We start from the raw sequence: 20,026 nt of genomic DNA, 5'->3' as shown, positions 1-20,026 counted from the left end.
CACACACACACACACACACACACACACACACACACACACACACACACTTCATTTAAATTCAAACAACATTGTACACAAGCAGGGCTCAAAAATTACAGGTGAAAAAAAACTCATAGCTTGCTCGGAATTCTGGTGCGACCATCCCCTTTCCTAGACCTAAAGTTTTACAATATTCATTTTACAGTATTAGAATGTCTGCTTTCTAAGAAATGCAAACATATTGCCAGTAAATGGCAGTCAGGTCAAAGTCATTTACTTCATAGATGTTATACCACATTTTCATGAATAAGACTCAGGTTGGGTCCTTTGTGTATTTCCTTTAAGGTTACCCTTCGTAGTGAGGTATTAAGTTCTATAACCTCAAACAAGGACCCAAGAGTACGATGGCATTATGACAGATATTGAGAAAGTTGATGTTAATTAAGATTCAAAATTGAATGACACAAAGATTCCTAATAACCAAAGGCGGGTTTTCATTCAAGAAGAAAGTAATACAAAAAAAGTCAAATATAAAGAAATATATACTTAAAACTTCTGGGAAATGAAAGAGACCATTTCCAATAGACTCTGTAAAAATATAGGACTTGTCAATCATCAGGAACAAGTGAGATGGGGAACCTCCATTTCTGGTGGGCTTAGGTGGTCCACTAAGCTTCTAAGGCTAGCAATAGTCAGGACATTGGGCTTTCTCTCATGAAATATGTTCTCCTGGCTCAGAAATCAATCCATATGCGTGGGTTAGAATGGCCCCTGCAGGAGTCCTCAGGAAACAGTGTGTTTCAACTCCCATCACTTACATCCTATAGCAGCCCGTAGGGCCCAACGGGGGAATGAAGCTTAGTCCGTTTTGTGAAAGCTTATAAAAAGCATGAAGACTGGTTATTTTATATGAAAAAAGGTTTGCTTTTGGATTAGTCTGTAGTCATTACAATGGGGGCTGAGTTTCCAGTACACAAGCCCCCTAGGGGACAACACCATATTGAAACCACCAAACTCTCTTTATGTATGTCAACATCTGGAATGCACTTCAGGATTGGGGGAGGAGGGTGCTGAAGGAAAAGCAGACTCCACCAAGTTCTTAAGAGGTTCCTGGATTCTTCTCTAGGGCTCAGGTGAAGCCATGGCTCCTCATCTAATTGATTGAGCTCAGTATCACGTCTGGCATGTATCTACTGCACGTCTCCCACTCTGCCTGCTCCTCTCAGAGCACCTGTCTCACTCATTCATTTCAACCTTTCTGATAAAATTAAGCATATTATAAAACTTAAAAACTTTCTTGAATCTTGGCACCATGATATAACATTTTCTTTGTGGCATGGATTTGCCTGGAACCGATTTAATGAGAAGTTGGTAAGGAATGGAAGCTGGCCAGTTAAAATGTCAGCCTTAAGAAATGATACTTGTACAAATGGCCAAATCTATCATTAGTCTACAACCATATGTTCAAGAAAAGATTACCCTGAAAATTTTTGAATTAACAATTACCTCAAAGATCATAGGAAAGTTTTGGTGCATTAGATAAGGATGTCAGTTCAGGGTGTATTTCACATGCCATTGTCTTAGTTCCTCATTTAAATTTGCATCATTCTAATAGTGAGAACACTGACAGCATTCCACGGAACTGGCTGAACCAGTACATATAGCTGATGGTTACCTGGCCACCACACCTATCTGGTAGACAGGCTCTGTTGTGTAGAGGAGGTACGGAAAGAAGGAACAGGAAACAGAAGTGGGGCAGAAAACACCCTTGTCCTGTCCCATTTCTTTGCCTTGCAGTGCAATAAAACTCCTTGGTAAAAAAGCCTACACTTAATTCTTCTCCATGAGGCCAGGCTCACCCTCATCAGGCTCCACCTGTTCTAATCAACGGCCACATTTCCACTCCATAAACCCAAATATTAATGTTCAGCCACACTGCACTTGGCCATGAGTGCCAGCTGACCTAACTTTGTTCCTCCCTCTCCTCTTGGCAGTTTCATTACACTTTCTTGGTTTTTAGCGCACGAATTTGATTTCTAGTCCCTGCTCTATTCTCAGCTTTCCAATTCTAGACAGTTGTTGGGTCCTTCAATTTTTCTGTCTACACTCTTTCAATTTCAATGATTTTTTTTACAGCCCCATGAGTTTAAATATCTGTACAGACTACTTTCAAAGTTCAGACATATATTCAAATACCTATTGGACACAATAAATGTATTAAGTCCACAACCAAAGGAGTGATGTTTCCCCTTCATTACCCATGCATGGATCCCATGTTTCCTCAGAACACCCTATAATGGCCGACAAAGTCCTATGTGATCTGGCCTATCATTTTCTTTTGCCTTTCACCTCAACTTCTGCTCCTCCAACCCACAGTGATTTGCACTGTTCTTCTGTCCAGAATCCTCTGCTTCCAGATATTCCAGTGATTAAGCTCCTAGTATCCGGATCATCACTGTTCAAACGTTGTCTTCTAAAGAAGGCTGACTTCAGTCATCCTAAGAGATTCCCTCCTAAGCCTACCTCCTCTCTTGGCCTGTGCTCTCTTTCCCAAAGGCTGTACTGCTTTTTACAAAATAATAAGAGATGAAATTTTCTTACTTATTCCTTTATTTCTGTTTACCCTCCACCTGCTTTACCACAGGAAAGTAAGTTCACAAAATCGGATGGTATGTGTCCGTAATCTTCCAATAGTTAGGTACTGAAATCCAGTCTTCAATACTGTGGCATTAGGATACTGGTTTCTTGGGAAAGGGGTGACACAAGTCTTGAAATTTCTGCAACCATGGGGCTGGAGACATGGCTCATTCAGTAAATTGTTTCCTGTACAATCATTCAGTTTGCGGTACAATCATATAGTTTGATTCTCATAACTCATATTAAAATTTTTTTTTAAAAAGCCAGATATTGGTGTGCCAGCCAACCAATCACTGAGCTCACACCAGTGCAAGACCCTGTATCAGAAGACTAGGTGGTTGCCTTCTGAGGAACACCTGAGGTTGATCTGTTGTCTCTACATGCATGCTTTTAACACCCATGTGCAGCATACACACACACACATACACACACACACACACACACACGAGTTCTGCTCTTGTGACAGGGACTAAATCATTACAAAGGTTGCCTGAGGGCCTCCATCATGACAGGATACAGGGTACAACACTCCCGTACCAGACACAAAATTTGGTGCCTTGATCTTCCAGACTTGTGAGCAGTGGATTTTTGTTACTGAAAGATTATTAGAATTTAAGGTGCTTTCTTAAAGTGAATGAATTGAGACATAGAGGCAGGAATATTTATCTGATTGTTCACTGTGGCCTATGTAATATTTGTAAATGGTCTAACCAGTAGTTCTCAGCCTGTGGGTTGTGACCTCTTGGGGTCACCTACGACCATTGGAAAACACAGATTTTCACATTATGCTTCATAACAGTAGCAAAATTACATTTGTGACGTAGCAACGAAATAATTTCAAGGTTGGGGGTGATGACAACATGAGGAACTGTATTGTAGGGTCACAGTATTAGGAAGGTTGAGAACCAAGGGGCTAGGCTGTGAGGTGCATGCTAACTTCTGGTTAAATGAATAAGAGAAGCTAAGGAAGTGACAGGGAAGATGAGAATCAGGTACAAACAAGTAAACAAACAAGAAAACAGTGACTACAGATGGCAGCATAGCCTAGTAAAAAGCATACAGGATTATACAGAGGAGGTAAAACAAAACAAAACAAAACAAACAAACAAACAAAATCTATCCAGCTGTTGCAGGACAGTCTGAACTCCTTGTGGCATCTAGAGGTCACAGGAATGGACTGTGGCCATGGTCTTTGGATAGGAAACCTCATGGCAAGCATGTCAGCCAAAGAACCAGCCATGGGCTATTTACCCACAAAAGAATATTTGAGAGTCCAGGGACATCACTGAAAACATCTAACTGCCAGACTGGCAGGAACATTTAAAGATCTTTGATTCCATTACATAAACAGTGAGGATCCTTACACAGCACCCTCGCACAGGGTATGAACTGAAATACAGACGTGCTTAAAACAAACGTTGTGAGTGAGTATTCACACCTAGAGCAGGAGAAAATCACATGCAGGCAGATGCAGGACACACTCGGCGGGACAGACTGACACGGTGTTTACATACCCATGTCCATCCAGCCTTATGTTCCCAACAAAGTCATAGAGATGTCGATTTGGGCTTTCACATTCAATTCGGCCAGAAATCCTCATGAGACTGTCAATGTCTTTGATATCCGATGTTGCTGGTAAGCCCTGTTGGAATATTCCCAAATAAACAGACAGCATTTTAATTAAGTATTGTGAGGGTGGGGCACTTTCCAAGGTCTTACAGATAAGGAGCCTCACTATTTTTCAAGTTAATTCTCTTCCTTTTCACAAAACTATCAAACTATAATTTAGGGGTACCTCCTTACCAATGTGAGCACAGACTTTTAGTACGAATAATATAACTTTTATGAAAGTTCTGAAGTGCCCATTGCACCACTTACTTTTAAAAATAAAGTCAATATTTGCTACAGTCTCCGTCTCCCAAGTCTAAAGAAAGAGATGAGACATCTGCATCCAAAGAGAACAGTTTTGTCTCCTCTTCCTCCTTTTCTTCATCCCTTATTCCCTCCTTTTTGAGAGGGAGAACTTCCAAGTAGTGCTTCTGTCAGCTGAGTGTGGCACTCAAGACACCCACCTTCTTAGACAGCTGAGTTCCGTTCCCTCATGATGATCCAGTTCTACCACAACCTGAACATCCCACTGGCACTGTGGCCATTCACCAAGAAGCCAAGGTATTAAAACAAAAACAAAACAAAACACAAAAAACCAAAAAACTCCCTTTTTAAACTTTTAAAAGCCAAAGCTTACAGTTGTTTTCTGCTGAACATAGTATAAAAAGCAAACACAGAAGTATAAAGTAATTTAAAGCCCCAAGATAAATGTATTTCTGAAGATCAATGAAAACTTGGCTTTTCAGTATGGCAAACCAATGCTAACGGGGGCCAAGAAAAATAAGCTAACATATCAAAGAACTTAGAACACCTGATACGATAGCAAACACCTCTAATCAGCACTCACAGAGGCAGGTAGATCTCTGTGAGCTTGAGGCCAGCCTGGTCTCTATACTGAATCCAAGCCAACAAGGGCAGAGTTGTGTGCATATTCTCTCTTCTCCCTCTCTACCCCACCATCCCACAAGCATTAAGAACTACTACTATAATCATAAAAGCATTGGCTGTTACACAAAGTAATTAAAATATTATAAGTAATCGTTCATGATGGATCATATTTAACCAGGAACGTAAATCTGAGTCCCACAATAACTGTAAACAGTTCATGAAATATTTTTCACAATGACTCAAAGTTGTATTCAGACAGAATCACTTCCACACAGCTAGGGGCTGTTAAACACATATCATAAAACGTGAGCTGACAGGAGAACTTACTTGTCGAATTTTCAGGTTCGTTTCGCCGTCTAAGTTGGATGTCTCGATGTAGCACATAGCCTGGGGCTCACTTTTGATCACCATGGGAAAACACAAGGATTTAGTTGGGAAAGGAACGGAAGACGCTAACTGCAACTTAGTAATTAAGTGCTCAGACTCTCCGAAGCCATTAGTTCTACACAAAGCTCTAGTCAGTCACCTAGCTTCCAGATGATTTCACTCCAACAGCAAGACGGTGCGAGGCAGACACGTGCACAACACTCACAGATCAGCCTTCCAGCCAGGAAAACCCAAGAAGCCATGTGCTGACAACGTTCAGTGATGGTGTTCTAGAGGACAAAGCGAGGAGCTGCCCTGTCTTAAACTGCTTATCCGTGTGGACGCAGCACAGACCGTTTCTGAGGTTTAAAGCAGGTGTGCGTCCAGATCTATTTCCAGCTCAAAAATATCCAGTCAGGTTGCATGCTCATGGCCTACATATAAATTGGTTACTTAAAATGGTTGATTAAAAACTTCCAGACTGTTCCTTCTACAAGCTTGTGCTTATTATCATAGCCTTTGTATTGTGATGACAAGATTGCACAGAACACATAATATTAAAGCCTTAAGGCTATTTATTTATTTATTTTGGAAAGGATTTCTCTGTGTAACCCTGGCTGTCCTGGAATTTGTTCTATAGACCAGGCTGGCCTCGAACTCTGAGATCCAAGCCTGCCTCTGCTTCCTAAGTACTGGGATTAAAGGTGTGTATCACTAGGCCTGGCTTAAGGACACTTTTAAAGGATATGGTCTACAATGAGAGTGGACATTATGGTTTATCTTTTATGGTCTATTAAAAAAAAAAAACGTGATTGAGAAGTAGGAGTTCGTGTGTGTGCATGTTCGTGTGTGGCCAGGTGCATGCGTGTTTGGGTCTCAGGGACTGCACTCAGGCCCTCATGTGTACAAGCAAGCATTTTACAGACTGGTCCGTCAACCCAGCCTCCCTGAGACGTTCCTAAAGCAAAAGTCAGCCCACCTGGCCACACAGCTCCACGTCCCGAAGCTGCCACTCTGAGGGTCTGAAGTGAATTCTCTATGTGGTGGCCTGGGGACTGGGTTCTCCGGTTTTACTGCAGCCGTCTCACTGTATGTGCTTGGCTGGTCTAGACATGTAAGCGTGGCCTGACTGTAACCTGAATCCTCACCTCTACAAAAGAGCATTCTGAAGATAACCCAAAAAGTATTCCTAAGTCAAACCAATCTCATTATCATTTGGCTATAGAATATGCAGCTTAGTTTGTTATCTGATAAATAACTGAATACAAAAGAAATTTACAAGTCACAGATACTGGAATTTTTTAATCAACCTCCAATTTGTACATGTGCAGAACAGACGGTGCTGAGTGCCAAGAAATAGGTATTTCCTTAATTTTGTCCCCCTGATAGTAACAAGTTACTTAAAAACGAGACATCAAGAAAATTTTATGGATTCATTTTAAAGTAATTTTGCACTTTCTCCAAAATTTCCCTATCAGCTTTCTTAAAATATAGGCTGCTATTTCCCAAGCAGAGGAAAAAAATTCCGTATTTATATTTTCATTTCAATTATTCCAAAAACTATTTTACTTATGGTCTCAACAGTTATTCTCAGTTTGGCAACTTGTCCACTTTTATAATTTCCTCATTTATTTGAAACATAAGTGGTTAAAACTGTAAAACACATTTCTCCGCTATCGAAGAAAAATAGGTGACAAACAAAACTCTAACTGAGACCGGCAATTAATTTTACTAATAAATATACTTATGCAAAACCAGCCTCATATCAAAATGAGAGCAACATTCTAATCTAATATTGCCCTCCGCATAGAACAACTTGTACTGAGGTTCAAATGACTAGGAAATCAGGAAGTTTAAAACGGCTGACTTCTTCCTGACGTGAAGCCAATCAAACACATCCCAATTTGGATCAGTCCTAATCATGACTTAAGACGGCTGGGAGGACAGTAGCTCTAAAAGGGCTGCAAAGAGGCGGCAGAGTCAGGGCTCATGCTAGTTCGTAAATGCTTCAGCAAGTCATGATAACATCCAAGACAAACTACAGTCAGAGGCAAAGCAAGCTTTTTGGTTAGTAAGTGGAAAAACGAAACAAGACGCACACCACAGAACAGACACCGGGAGACGGCGGACACGGACCGCAGCCAGGCGCACTTGCTCACAGGTTACAGGTGGGATCAAGACTGATCCCGAGGCATGCAGTACAAAAGTGTGCAACATCCAGCCTTGTGCAGGGGTCCTCTATAAACCCTCTACAAGCCCAAATTTTAGTCGCAGTTGCTGCGGAAATTCCACAGAACTCGTAGAAAGACTTAAAATAGGAGAATAAGAAAACCTGCTTAGGGCAGGTTCTCATCAGTTCTCCATGACCGTTTCACGGAGAGCCGTTAACACATATTATCCTGGAGGTTTAATAACTAAAGCCTTGAAGTTGAGGCACGTTTTGTTAGAAAGTACGTGACTAAAGCACGGGAAATTAAAATCTCTCGGGACATCAATCTGCGCAGCTGAGGGACAGGCAGCAGCAGCAGCCAGCACTTTATTCGTAAGTATACTGGTAAAGTGCCTTTAAAACACCTCCGATGCACATCGTCTAGAAGTACGTGCGCTTTAAAGGAAGGGAGCCAGCTCAACCGCATTTGGGTGCAATTGTTCTTTGGTTTAAGGTGAGGACCCACATGCACACATCCTGTACAACTCTGTGTTTCTGACCTGGTGGACACACTGATGAGGTCAGCTGGGAGGTGTTCCCCATTGGTCACTTTCACTATTTCCCCCCACCGCCACCTACATGTCCCGGGTTTAAAATAATTAAAATGGGGGTGGGGTGGGGGGGACAAATAACAGAGAAAATAAAAACCAAACAAATGGACAAAAGAGACAGAAGGTTTGAAATTATTATAGAAAAGAATTCATGTTAATAAAAATGTCTAATGCCAATTTTTTCAAAACTTATTTTGATCAGGCCTGAAGGGAAATGAAAATATTTAATATTCAAAGGTTGGTTGTTTGATTTTAAGCCCACAATTTTCAATTTCTAATGTGAAAACTTAGTATTTTAAAGCTTACATATTCGCATCTCTTATCAAATTAAATAAAAACATTTTTTATAGGGAGTTAGTTTGTTGTGCAGATTTCCTCTTTTAAAACTCCTCGATTTACTATCAGCTTTGTTTACTGCTATCAAAGAAGGAAAGAAGTAATTTTGAAATTATTTGTTAGCTATTTGAAGAACAAGTGTACTTCCTCTCTCACATACTACAAAAGTAACTTTGCTCAGACCCCAAAATGCTTTCGAAGTTGCCCGCACCCCTAGCGTATTAACTGGGTAAAGATGCACAGACGTGTGTCTTACGCAGCTTGAGGGCATGACTGCACCATTTGGAGTTATTTAATAATTGATAAAGAATAAGTAACATACTGTGTTTTAGAGAATATAGGAGGGCAAGCCCTTATATACAGAGAAAAATCTTTGGGGGTGGGGTGGGGGGTGGAGGCGATGAACAAGCCAAACCAGGAAATCTGCCTGGACTTGAATCAAGGCCTTAGCTTTTCTATTTTATGTTTTTGCCGCATATATGTATTAGCAGCTACCTGCTAACATTTCAGTTTGCTCACTTCGAATTGAAAGTCGGTGAAAAACGGAACTCTTCAGTGATAAAACTTTTAATTTTAAGCTACCTCAAGCACACTCTTGAGCGTGCCCTCAAAAAGCCAAGGAAAGCCAATAAGCTAATAGTTCCATTTTAGGAACTCTCTCTGACAAAGTTAGAAACTAAGGTAACGAAGAATAGAAAGTCAGACTTAAAAAGCAGTCACTGGCGCTGCACAAAGATGTCAGGTAGGGAAATAAAAACGCCCTGAAATATTTCAAATGCCCGGATACATGCTTCTATCAATAGCCAAGAAACAACTGTTTTCCTGATTATGCTTCACTAGTTTGTGAAAAATCCAATCATTTTAAATCATGACCTGATTAAATAGATTTTGAAAAAAGGACACTGTCCATATTTTTATGTGGATTTTATAAATCAAACTGTCCAAGGAAATGATGATAAACAACCTCAAGAAAATTAAAACACTTTTCTTCTTAATTTATTTTAGGACTAGTTTTAAGGTTTTTAAATCCTAAATTTATACAAGGACTAGTGTGATAATTTTTAATCCTAAATCCATATGTTTGGAACACTGATTCACAACTATATCTTAAAATGTGAATACAACAAAAATTATCTAAATTCAGTAACAGAAAAGACTCAAAAGAAAGAACAAAGTATTCAGTTTTGGCTGGAAAACTGTAGCATTTGGACAGGTACAATGACAAAAAAAAATCACTCATCCATTTTCATGTACCATTTCACCATAAGGAATAGGAAAGTTAGCAACAGAGATGATTGCACCAGAAAGAAATTTATCATGAACGAGGACTAAAAGAGAAAAATCAACAGAGCCCAATCCATGGATTGCGTAATATAAATGACAGGGAGTCGTAAGCAGAGTTCGTGGTCCACACACACCACATGGATCTGGATGTAGCCAGAGAAAGAGGAGACTCTCAAGTTTTGGTCATGTAGTACCTGATAAGTGTTTTTTATATGGCAAACATGAAGCCAATCAGTTTTTTTTTTTTTTTTAATGCTTAATTTAAAAAAAAAATCACGAGAGGTTTGAAATTCTTCGTTTATTCTTTATTTCCTTGGAGGAATCACAAGGTCAATGCAGGGTAGAGAAACGGTCCTCTACCCTGTTTGAGCATCAGTAGGTGTCTCTACCTTGACGAGAGAAGGACAGTGTCAGCAGGTATATACTCTCTGCCTTTTATTATAACTATATCTCCAACATTTACCTGAAAGAAAACTGGGAATTGGTTAATTATCTGCATGGAAATATAAAAAAAAAAAACAAAAAACAAACAAACAAACAAACAAACAAACAAAAAACTACCCATTGCATTAATGCACAGAATAAAAAAAAAAAGTTTCAATCTTCACAAAATAGCTGTAAATTACTTAGGGGTGAATGTATATTTGTTTTTATCTGAATAAAATTTATTGATCAATTCTACATACTTGATTGACATCTCAACTTCTTAAATGCTCTCTTTTTGACGTAAAAATAGGAAGGAGGAATCTACTGGCTAAAACCTCTGCCCTCCTTAAGGAAGTGTAGAGGAAGAAAACATCTAAGATTCTAAGTTTCTGAGTCACACATTCCGGATAGTGGAAAAGCTGAGACTCAAACACATCTACCTCTCTTTCTCTCTCTTTTGTTTTTGCTTTGTTTTGTTTGTTTGACCTGGAACTCACTGAGATCCGCCTGCCTCTGTTCCCGTTAGTGCTGGGCTTAGAGGTGTGCACCACCACACACGGCTCCTATCTACCTATCTCACAGCCTGATTTTTGCATGACTGTAGTGAGACTATCGTTATAACGCAAACACAATAAACAGCAGCATTTCTTCATTATATGGTAGCATTTCCCCCCCCCCCCCCCCCCCCTTGAGTACAGAATAAAGTTCTGCTGTGGCTAGAAACTGTCAGAAGTAACTTGTCAGTGTTCCCACTGCTTTTGGCAAACAGTGAGTCTCCAGCTTAGCAGCAACCTGGCTCTGCTCGGGAACAGGGCCCTCAGGGGGCAATCACTGTAGGGAATTACTGCAGATGGGGGGCCCTGTACTCTAGTTTATTGATTAGAAGAAACAGGCGAGGGAAGGCTGGAGTCTATATGCCAGCTGTTCAGGTAGGAAAGTACTAGATGTGCTCTTCAAAAAAAAAAAATCACTTCAGTTGAAACCTGCCATGTGGACTATCTAAAAGTGCCAGCAAACCAAGGAGGTAGGAACAGAACACACACCAGCTCAAAAAAGCATGAACAGATGGAGGTGGTTAAAGAATGGTTAAACGGTGATTGGCGTGGCATTCCCGAGAAGTGACTTGATCGCCGAGCATTTGTCTTTCGTAACCTTCTGGTCCTGGGTGCTGCTGGTTACTGCACACCATTAAGGGATAGCAAATATTTACACTTACCGTTTTTCTAGTCACTTCTTTTGGTATGTTCATGCTTTTTTCCTCCGATTAAACTACATGCTTCGTAAAACTACGGCTGCACTGCCTCCTTGAGCCTTAGACTGAAGCGTTTGACTTATAAAAATCCCCGACTGCCTGCAGCGCTTTCCAACATCTTTATTCACTGCAAGACAACAGAAGGGCTTGGGTTATGACTAAGCTGGAGGAAATCTGATACCTTCTGTGTCTAGTGCACTGTAGTCAACTCTAGCAGCCTGGAGAGCGGAGAGCTTACTCATTGCCCGAGTGGTTCTCATTGCTTGAGGGAATCAGGGAACTCCCTTACTTGCCTATGTTTTAGATTAGTTTCTCAAAAATACCCAAAGCAACATTTTCTCCTTCTGGTTCTGGCTTCTTTTTTTTTTTTTTTTTTTTTTGAGAAGGTGATATTTTTTTTTAATTTTATTTTTTTCTTATCAGTTACATTTTATTAACTCTGTATCCCAGCCGTGGCCCGATCCCTCATTCCCTCCCAGTCCCTCCCTCCCTCCCTCCCTCATCTCCACCGTGCCCCTTTCCAAGTCCACTGATAGGGGGGACCTCCTCCCCATTCATCTGATTCTGTTTTATCAGGTATCTTCAGGACTGGCTGCAAAGCTCTCCTCTGGTTCTGGCTTCTTAATGTGGCACTCTTCACTCCAAAATAAGAGAGTAAGAGAGAAGGAAAGGCTGTGATGGAAGAAACACTTTGACCATGTTTCCAGTTGGAGGACATTAAGGAAATATTTAGGGCTTTCCATCTATGACCTTAAATTCCCTCAAGCCACTGATATGAGCAATTATAATCAGGGATTAATAAAAAGAGGTAAAATTATCAAACTATAAAGGGCTTATTTAAGAATCAAACTATGTTCAATCACAGGTAACAACATTTATTTTTATTTTTGGGGGGAATTTTTAAGAATTATGGTTTTCATCCTGAGAAATCTATCTCGTGGTGGGAATGTGTGCATTGCATAGTTCTGCAGGATGATTTTCAGGTATGCACACAGCTCAGCACGCCATGCGTCCCAACTAAGCCAGTAAAATGTGTTGTTTTCGAGATCGTTCATCTAAATTCTCTACTTGTACCTGTCTCAAAAACCTGACCTGCGCAGGTCAGGGTGAAGAGTTGGCCTTTATGCTTCTGTCTCAAGAGAGACAGCTTCTTTCGGGGAGCTTTGCCATTGCAACACTTTTCTTTTAGAATTGGATTCTTGAAATTTCACTTTGTAACAGAGAAACCTCTTCATGGCAATCTGGAGGGCTGGGCTGCTGACATCTGAGAGCTTTCCTGCTGTTCTGTGATGACTAAACGTACAAGGGCAAATCCTTAAGTCCTCCGAGGACCGTTAAAAGCATCTGCATGCCTAGAATTGCAGAGAAAGTACCCAAAAGCAAAGTCCATTTGCATAAGGGTTTCTCATATTACAGGAGCACATGGATGACATTACTGGCTCAAGTTTATTAAGTTCATTTTTTATTGTACAAAGTATCATGTGGACCAAGGATAAGACCTGTCCCAGCAACATGGTCAGGCCAACAAGGAAGCCTGCTTCTGTGTCTGCCACTTGCTCAGGTCATTATGTTTATATGGCTGGCAGCTCAGTATGCACAGCCCTACTTTTTTCACCTGTGATTATATTTTATGATATAAAAGCCACTACATTTTTTTTTTTACCTGCTACGAGCGCATCCGCTGCTTGGCACATACATTTAATAAATATTTATTGGATGAATATATAAAACTTTCCATGTCAGCATAGTATGTAAAATTAGAGTCTACTTGTCATAAAATATGGGTGCGCGATGCTGTAACTTACTTGTCTTTTCTCTACTGTATGCGTATATTAGTTTTAAATGTAAAAAAAATTGCAGATGTAGACTTCCTCCCATTTTTTTCCTTTGATTGTTTGTAGAGATGGGCTATAAATTCCCAGAATCTTCTATGTGGATTTCATCATGAGCAGTCAAACTACTAGTCCACAACAGTATATTAACTCAATATAAGGCAAAAATATGGAAATCAAGTTTCTCACGTTTATTTGACCATAAATAAAACAACAATTGTATTTAAGTTTGCAATTCTTGTTGTTAGACTGACCATTATACTGAGTCTAGTTGATATTTCTTCTTGCTTATTACAGACTTTGATTATTTTTTGCTTAAAGAATAATAACCTGAATATTTTGTCTTATTTGGTACAAATATTTAATATATTCCTCAGTTATCTGGGCATCTTTTGTTATGTAGAGGTTTAAATTTATATAATCATCTTCATGAGATACTGGTCTTTCCAAAATATTTATTAAAATTTTCATTCTATTAATATGTATTTTCTTTTTCATTAATTATTTAATTGATCCACTTTACATCCCACTTCTGGCCCCCTCCTTCTTCTTCTTCCAGTCCCACCCTCCCTTTTTCTTCCCCATCCCTCTTCCCCTAGTCCTTAGAAAAGGTGAACTCCTCCTTCCCACCTACTCCAGATCAACAAGTCACATCAAGACTGAGCTCTTCCTCTTCTCCTGAGGCCTGGCAAAGCAGCCATGCCAGGGACGTGTGATCAAAAAGTAGACAAGAGAGTCCAAGTCAAACTCAGCCCTGCTCTTCTTACTAGAGAACCCCCATGAACCCTGAGCTGCCCATCTGCTACATTTGTGTAGGGGGCCTTTTTCCAGTCTATGCATGGACTTTGGTTGGTGCTTCAGTCTTCACAAGTCTCTCTGGGCCCTGTTGGCTCTGTTATTCTTCTCATGGAGCTCCTGTCACCTCTAGGTCCTTCTATCCATCCCCCCAACTCTTCCACAAGACTCCCTCTGCTTTGTCCAATGTTTGGCTGTGAGTGTCTGCATCTGTTTCGATCCGCTGCTGAGTAGAGCCTCTCAGAGCACAGCTATGCTAGGCTCCTGTCTGTGAGTATAGCAGAATATCATGAATAGTGTCAGGGGTTGGCTCTCTCCTGTGGTGTGGTCTCAGGTTGGGCCGGGCATTGGTTGGACATTCCTTCAATCTCTATCTTTATTCCTGCACATATTGTAGTTGGGATAAATTTTGGGTCGAAGTTTTTTGTGGGTGGTTTGGTTTTCCCATCTCTCCACTAGGAGTCCTGTCTAATTAGAGGGTGTCCTCTTCGTGTCCATTACCCTTGCTACTAGGAGTCTCGGCTAGAGTCACCGCCATAGCCTCCCAGCTTGTCATAGAGATGCCCCTGCCCACAGTTTCTCCTCTCTCTGTAGGCCTCTCAACCCACTCACCTAAAGCACAGAGCTGACCTAATGACATTTGGTCTGTATAAAATAGTAGTAAAATATAAATGGCATGATTTCGCTGTATGAATTTTAAACTAAACATGCAGATGTGAAATACCAGAACTCGAATTTTTCTTTTTACTTGGACAGTAGATGATTAAAACAAAATTTACAACACAAAATAAATAAAATCTAGGAAAGAGTACCCAAAAAATACTGTGAAACAAAAATGTTCTAGACAGTACTTTCCAGAAGAAAAGCCTTCCTGGAAGAGTACAGAAATGCTCAGTGCATGTAGCTAAGTGGAGGCTTCACAGATGTTTACAGTAATTACTAAACAGTTTCCATATTAGTGCAGTTGTTGACATTTGCTTATCAAATATACAAATATTATGTCTACAAAGCACACGTCTATGCATTTCTTCCAGAATAAAATAAAAGCCAATGCATACCTTTTCCCAGTGAACAATTTCCCAAGCACCATTTCTCAAAACTGCAAAGAGAGAAGATATTTTAAAGAACATCTGTTACTACCAATCACAAATTTCTGTTTAATAGAACGATTTATTTTAAATGATTAGTTTCAAATGAAATGGTTAGCAGCAATAATATAAAACTAATTGTGACAGAAGGATCATACAAGGAAATAATAAAAACTCCCAATGTCTATTTCAGCTCCCACAGTGATTTGTCTCTAACTCAAGGCAGTCTCAGGGGAGTGGCCATATGCCTTCTCAAAGACACAGGGGAACCTGAGGGTGGTGGTGCTGGGGGCGGGGCGGTTGGTTGGAGATTGGGAAAGGGGAGAAAAAAATACACAAAATTTATGTTCAAGGAAAATGTCTAGTTTACATCCTTTTCCTAATGACAACAATCATTCCGAGGGTGTACTAGTCTACATGGGTTACAGTAACTATCAGTTTTAATCTTGAATAGGCAAAGACAATAAAACAGAGATATTACATATTTTTAGTTAGTAAGGCTTTAATACAAAGAAAAAATAGGAAAAACCCCCACTATATTATTAGGTCCATAATAATGCAGAAACATTCAATATTTGACTTACTAGAAAAAGTGAAAGAAGCTACTCTGAAATTATAGGAAGAGTGAGTATTTTATAGTGGGCTTACTGCTTCACTGCACAGCGTAGTTACTCAGTACCTCTAACCCCATCTATTCTAGGTTTGTGATCTAATGCTGAGCACAGTAAGGCACACTCAAAACTGAAAACAGCACAAGGCAATAATATGAGTTAGGTAACACAGGGCGAAGGACTTAAAAGAAAAAAAAAAATCAAGGCGCAATGACAAATGAAACAGACATTAAATCCTGGAGGACAAAGCCAAGGTTTGATTTCGTCAGAAACAGCACAGCACGTATACAATGTGAAATTATTACAAAGTAAGCCATTTATAGTAAAAAAAACAAGTATGGCATTCAATTTCTGTTGATGTTAGAAGGGACAGAGTTGGAACCCTTTAGAAATGTCATGAAAACAAGCCCACAGCATTACACAGCAAACCCAACATTACTTCCACATGATGTTTTTGAACCAGTATTCTAATATACATTATTTTAATCTAGATATAATTAATGTATTCCAAATTCTCTTTAAGGCTCATAGCTTACTCAGTTCTTTATTTCTAATGTCTTGCCCTGCTTTCAGCACATAAGACATTCAGATGCTGAGAGAAAAACAAACACAGAGATAAACACCTTGCAAGGCATCCTGGTGCATTAACTTTAAATTCAAATGGAAGGCTAAAACTAAAGCATGGCTAATATAAATGCTAACTGTAACTGCATGTATGTTTAATTTCTTCTTTTTATACTACTCAAAGAGAGAGAGGAGCCACTGATCTGAGCCATACACATTTAGAACTGTTTCCAGCCTCTAAAACTTTAAGGCAAGTGAGTACATCCAAACTGATCCCATGACGAAGTCTGCTTCTTGCCAGTGCTCACACAGTACCCGGAGTCCAAAGGGCACAGCTCACGGTAAAGGCCTGGCCTTAAGCAGTGTCCACATTGCTTCCTAGTGTCTTCCTCGGAATGGTTTGTCACCATGAATCAAGATTAAAGGAGAGAGAATGCTGCCTGTTACCCATAACCCAGCACCTGAAATACAAACAGGCGTTCACGGGAGAGGCGGCCAAGTGCTGTCCACATCGACTCTAACTAGATTAACTGATATGATGTTTGAACAATAATACTTAAACATTTCTTTACTGAAATTTGTTTCCCTCAGAGTCTATTTCTTATTAAATAAATGTTTTCCCAAATCCAATATTTACCCTTTTATTGCATGTGTATGCCCATGTGTTCATATATGCACATATGTGGGTGTATATATGTATACACAGGTAAGTGTGTGTGTATGTGTGTGTGTGTGTGTGTGTGTGTGTGTGTTTATGCGGAGGCCAGATGTTGACATTAGGTGTCTTCCTCAGTTGCTTTCTACCTTATATACTGAGACAGGGTATCCTGCTAAACCCAGAGACAGTGTCCCTAGCCAGCTGCCCCTGCCCTGGGGCTTGCATGTGGGCTGCCATGCCTACCTGCCTATAATGGAGGTTCCCAGAATCCGAACTCTGCTTCCTGTGCTTGCACGGCCAATGCTAAACCCACTGAGCCATCTCCCTAAGCCTCACTGTTGTTCTTTCCTTGTTGTTGTTTATTCATTTTTAAACCACAGTCTAGTATTTCTAAAAACAGTGACATCTGACATGAAAATAAAGGTGTCCAGCTGGACAGAATGAATATTCTGAAGATCAGCTGAATAGCACAGTAACTGCAGTTAGCACAAGCTACACATGAAAATCGAAGAGAGGACAGATCTTAATAGTCTCACCAAAGAAAACCATGTGTGGGGATGGACGTGTTAATTAAGCTGATTCGACGACTCATCACAAAATACAGATACAATCCTGTGGGTATTATCATTTTAGAAGATCTCCTCCCGCCAAGATACCAAAATCTGCAGATGCTGAACGTCCTTACAGAAAATGGTATAGGATTTACACATAATCCATGCACATCTCCCTAAATAATTTAAATATCTAGATTATTGAGATTGCCCAAAGCAATGCAGACACAACGCAAACAATTATTATGTTATCTTAATTAGGGTATGATGGCAAGAGGAATGTCTGCACTCATTCAATACAGACACAGTTTTTTCTTTCATAATTTTGACCTGAGGTTATTTGAATCTGTAAATGTAGAGCTTTTTGATGCACAGGACTGATTGTATAGCAAAATCTAAAGTGTTACAATGTTACACATACATACACACACATATAAAATTTTGCAAAAAAAATAAGAGCTATGATTACAATGTGTTAAGTGTCGAAGAAAAGAGTCTATGAGAAGACAATAAAGCGTTTTAGCTTCTATGGAAGCTTTAGGTTGGATATCCCACTGCCGAAGCTTGGCCACCTCCCTGGGGAGGGTCAGCAGTCTAACACTATACTCTTGCTTCTTGCTGTCTCACAGCTGGTCTGCTCCCCGCCTGTATGTATGTTTGTATGCCCGGTGCATGCTTAGTGCACACAGGCCAGAAGGGGGGATTGGCTCAGCTGGAACTGCAGTCACAGATGGTTGTGAGCCACCACGTGAATGGTGAAAATTGAACGTGCGCCCTCTGTAAGAGCGGTCAGCGTTCCTAAACACTGAGCCACTTCTCCAGGCCCTGAATCATCAACTCTTTTTGCTTTTAGATTTTATTTATTTATTTATTTATTTATTTATTTATTTATTTATTTATTTATTTATCTGTTTGTTTGTTGGTTTGTTTCATGTGTGTTGCTATTTTGCCTGCCTGTATGTCTGTGTGAGGGTGGTGGGTCCCCTGGAACTGGAGTTACAGACAGCTGTGAGCTACCATGTGGGTACAGGGAATTGAACTTAGGTCCTCTGGAAAAGCAGCCAGTGTACTTCGCCACTGAGCCATCACTCCAGCCCATCAATTCTTAAAGCATACACACATATACAAACACAACAAATCTCTTTAAAAAATGGAGCTCAAATACTTTAATCCATGGTTAAACTATATCTGTCCATTTATTTATATTTCCATTAATTTTTTTAAAGACATTTGTTCTAATTTTTCTGGAAATTGGTCTTTCATAAGTTTTGCTGATATTTAATTTCTTTCTTTTCATAAATGATATTTTAAATTTCAATTAAATTCAGTTACTGGTATATATGTACAAATATATATGTGTGTACAAATATAGTACAAATGTACTAAATTTTGGTACATCTACCTTTTTATCTAGAATCTATTATAATCTCTTACTAGTTTAGGGATAGTATTCCAAAATTATGATTAATAATACTTTGTAAACAACTTAATTTTTCTTTATATTAAGAATTTTTCTTTATATTAAAAATGTATGCTTTTAGATGGATTTGTTACAGTCATCTGCCTCACTATCCATCTCATTTTCAAAAGATAACAACTTCTCCTGTAGAGGACAAATGGCTTTGAAAATCCATTTACTAATAAAAATGTCCCATAGGGATGGAGAGATGGCTCAGGGCTAAGAGTGCTGGCAGAGGACCTGAGTGTGGTTCTCAGCACCCACGTCACACTGCCCACAATGTCTGTAACTCCAGCTCCAGGGGTCCAGTGCCCTCTTCTTGTCTCTCTAAGCACCATGTGCACAGGCATAAACACGAATGCATGCATACACATACACATAGAATAAAAATGATGAAATAAATCTTTTCAAATGTCTTGATTTTGAAATACATATTTTAATTTTCCTTACCTCAAAAGGAGGGGTGTGTGTGTGTGTGTGTGTGTGTGTGTGTGTGTGTGTGTATGTGAATGTACTTGTGTACAGAGGGTGCTTGTGTGTGCACTTGTGTATGTGGGTATAAGTGTGTACTTGTATGTATATGGAAGCATCAGATATTTCCCATAATCTTATCTTTAAGAAACAGGGTCTATCTCTGAACCAGATGCTCAAAGATTGGATAGACTGCCTGGCCAGTGAACTCAGGATCTGTATGTATCTGCCTCCCCCATGCTAAGATTACAGCGAGCCGTGACTCTAACTGGCATTTTGTTGTTGCCTTAAATAGATGTGGGGAACCGAGTTCAGGTCCTTATGCTTGTATGACGGAAATGTTACCAATGGAGCCATCTTCTGAGTCCCTATAAATGGCTTTTTATGACACGACTACTGTTTTTTTATTTTATTTTATTTTATTTTATTTTATTTTATTTTATTTTATTTTATTTTATTTT

The 20,026-nt window shown here is 39.7% G+C and overlaps 1 protein-coding gene across 2 annotated transcripts in view; it reads right to left on the bottom strand.

Moving 5' to 3' along the window:
* Atp8a1 (ATPase phospholipid transporting 8A1) overlaps positions 1-20,026 on the bottom strand; it is a 221,120-nt gene that overhangs the window by 150,173 nt on the left and 50,921 nt on the right. For both annotated transcript variants that reach the window (XM_055629410.1, XM_055629411.1), the window contains exons 6-9: positions 15,222-15,262; positions 10,248-10,321; positions 5,440-5,509; positions 4,131-4,258 (exon numbers count right to left, since the gene is read on the bottom strand). In XM_055629410.1, the coding sequence (XP_055485385.1) occupies positions 4,131-4,258; positions 5,440-5,509; positions 10,248-10,321; positions 15,222-15,262 (313 nt within the window). The remainder of the gene's footprint in view (positions 1-4,130; positions 4,259-5,439; positions 5,510-10,247; positions 10,322-15,221; positions 15,263-20,026) is intronic.

This window comes from Psammomys obesus, unplaced genomic scaffold (assembly GCF_907164565.1).
Source record: "Psammomys obesus unplaced genomic scaffold, mPsaObe1.curated_primary_1811, whole genome shotgun sequence".
NCBI classification, from domain to species: Eukaryota; Metazoa; Chordata; class Mammalia; order Rodentia; family Muridae; genus Psammomys; species Psammomys obesus.
This window is presented reverse-complemented; position numbering and strand designations above follow the sequence as displayed.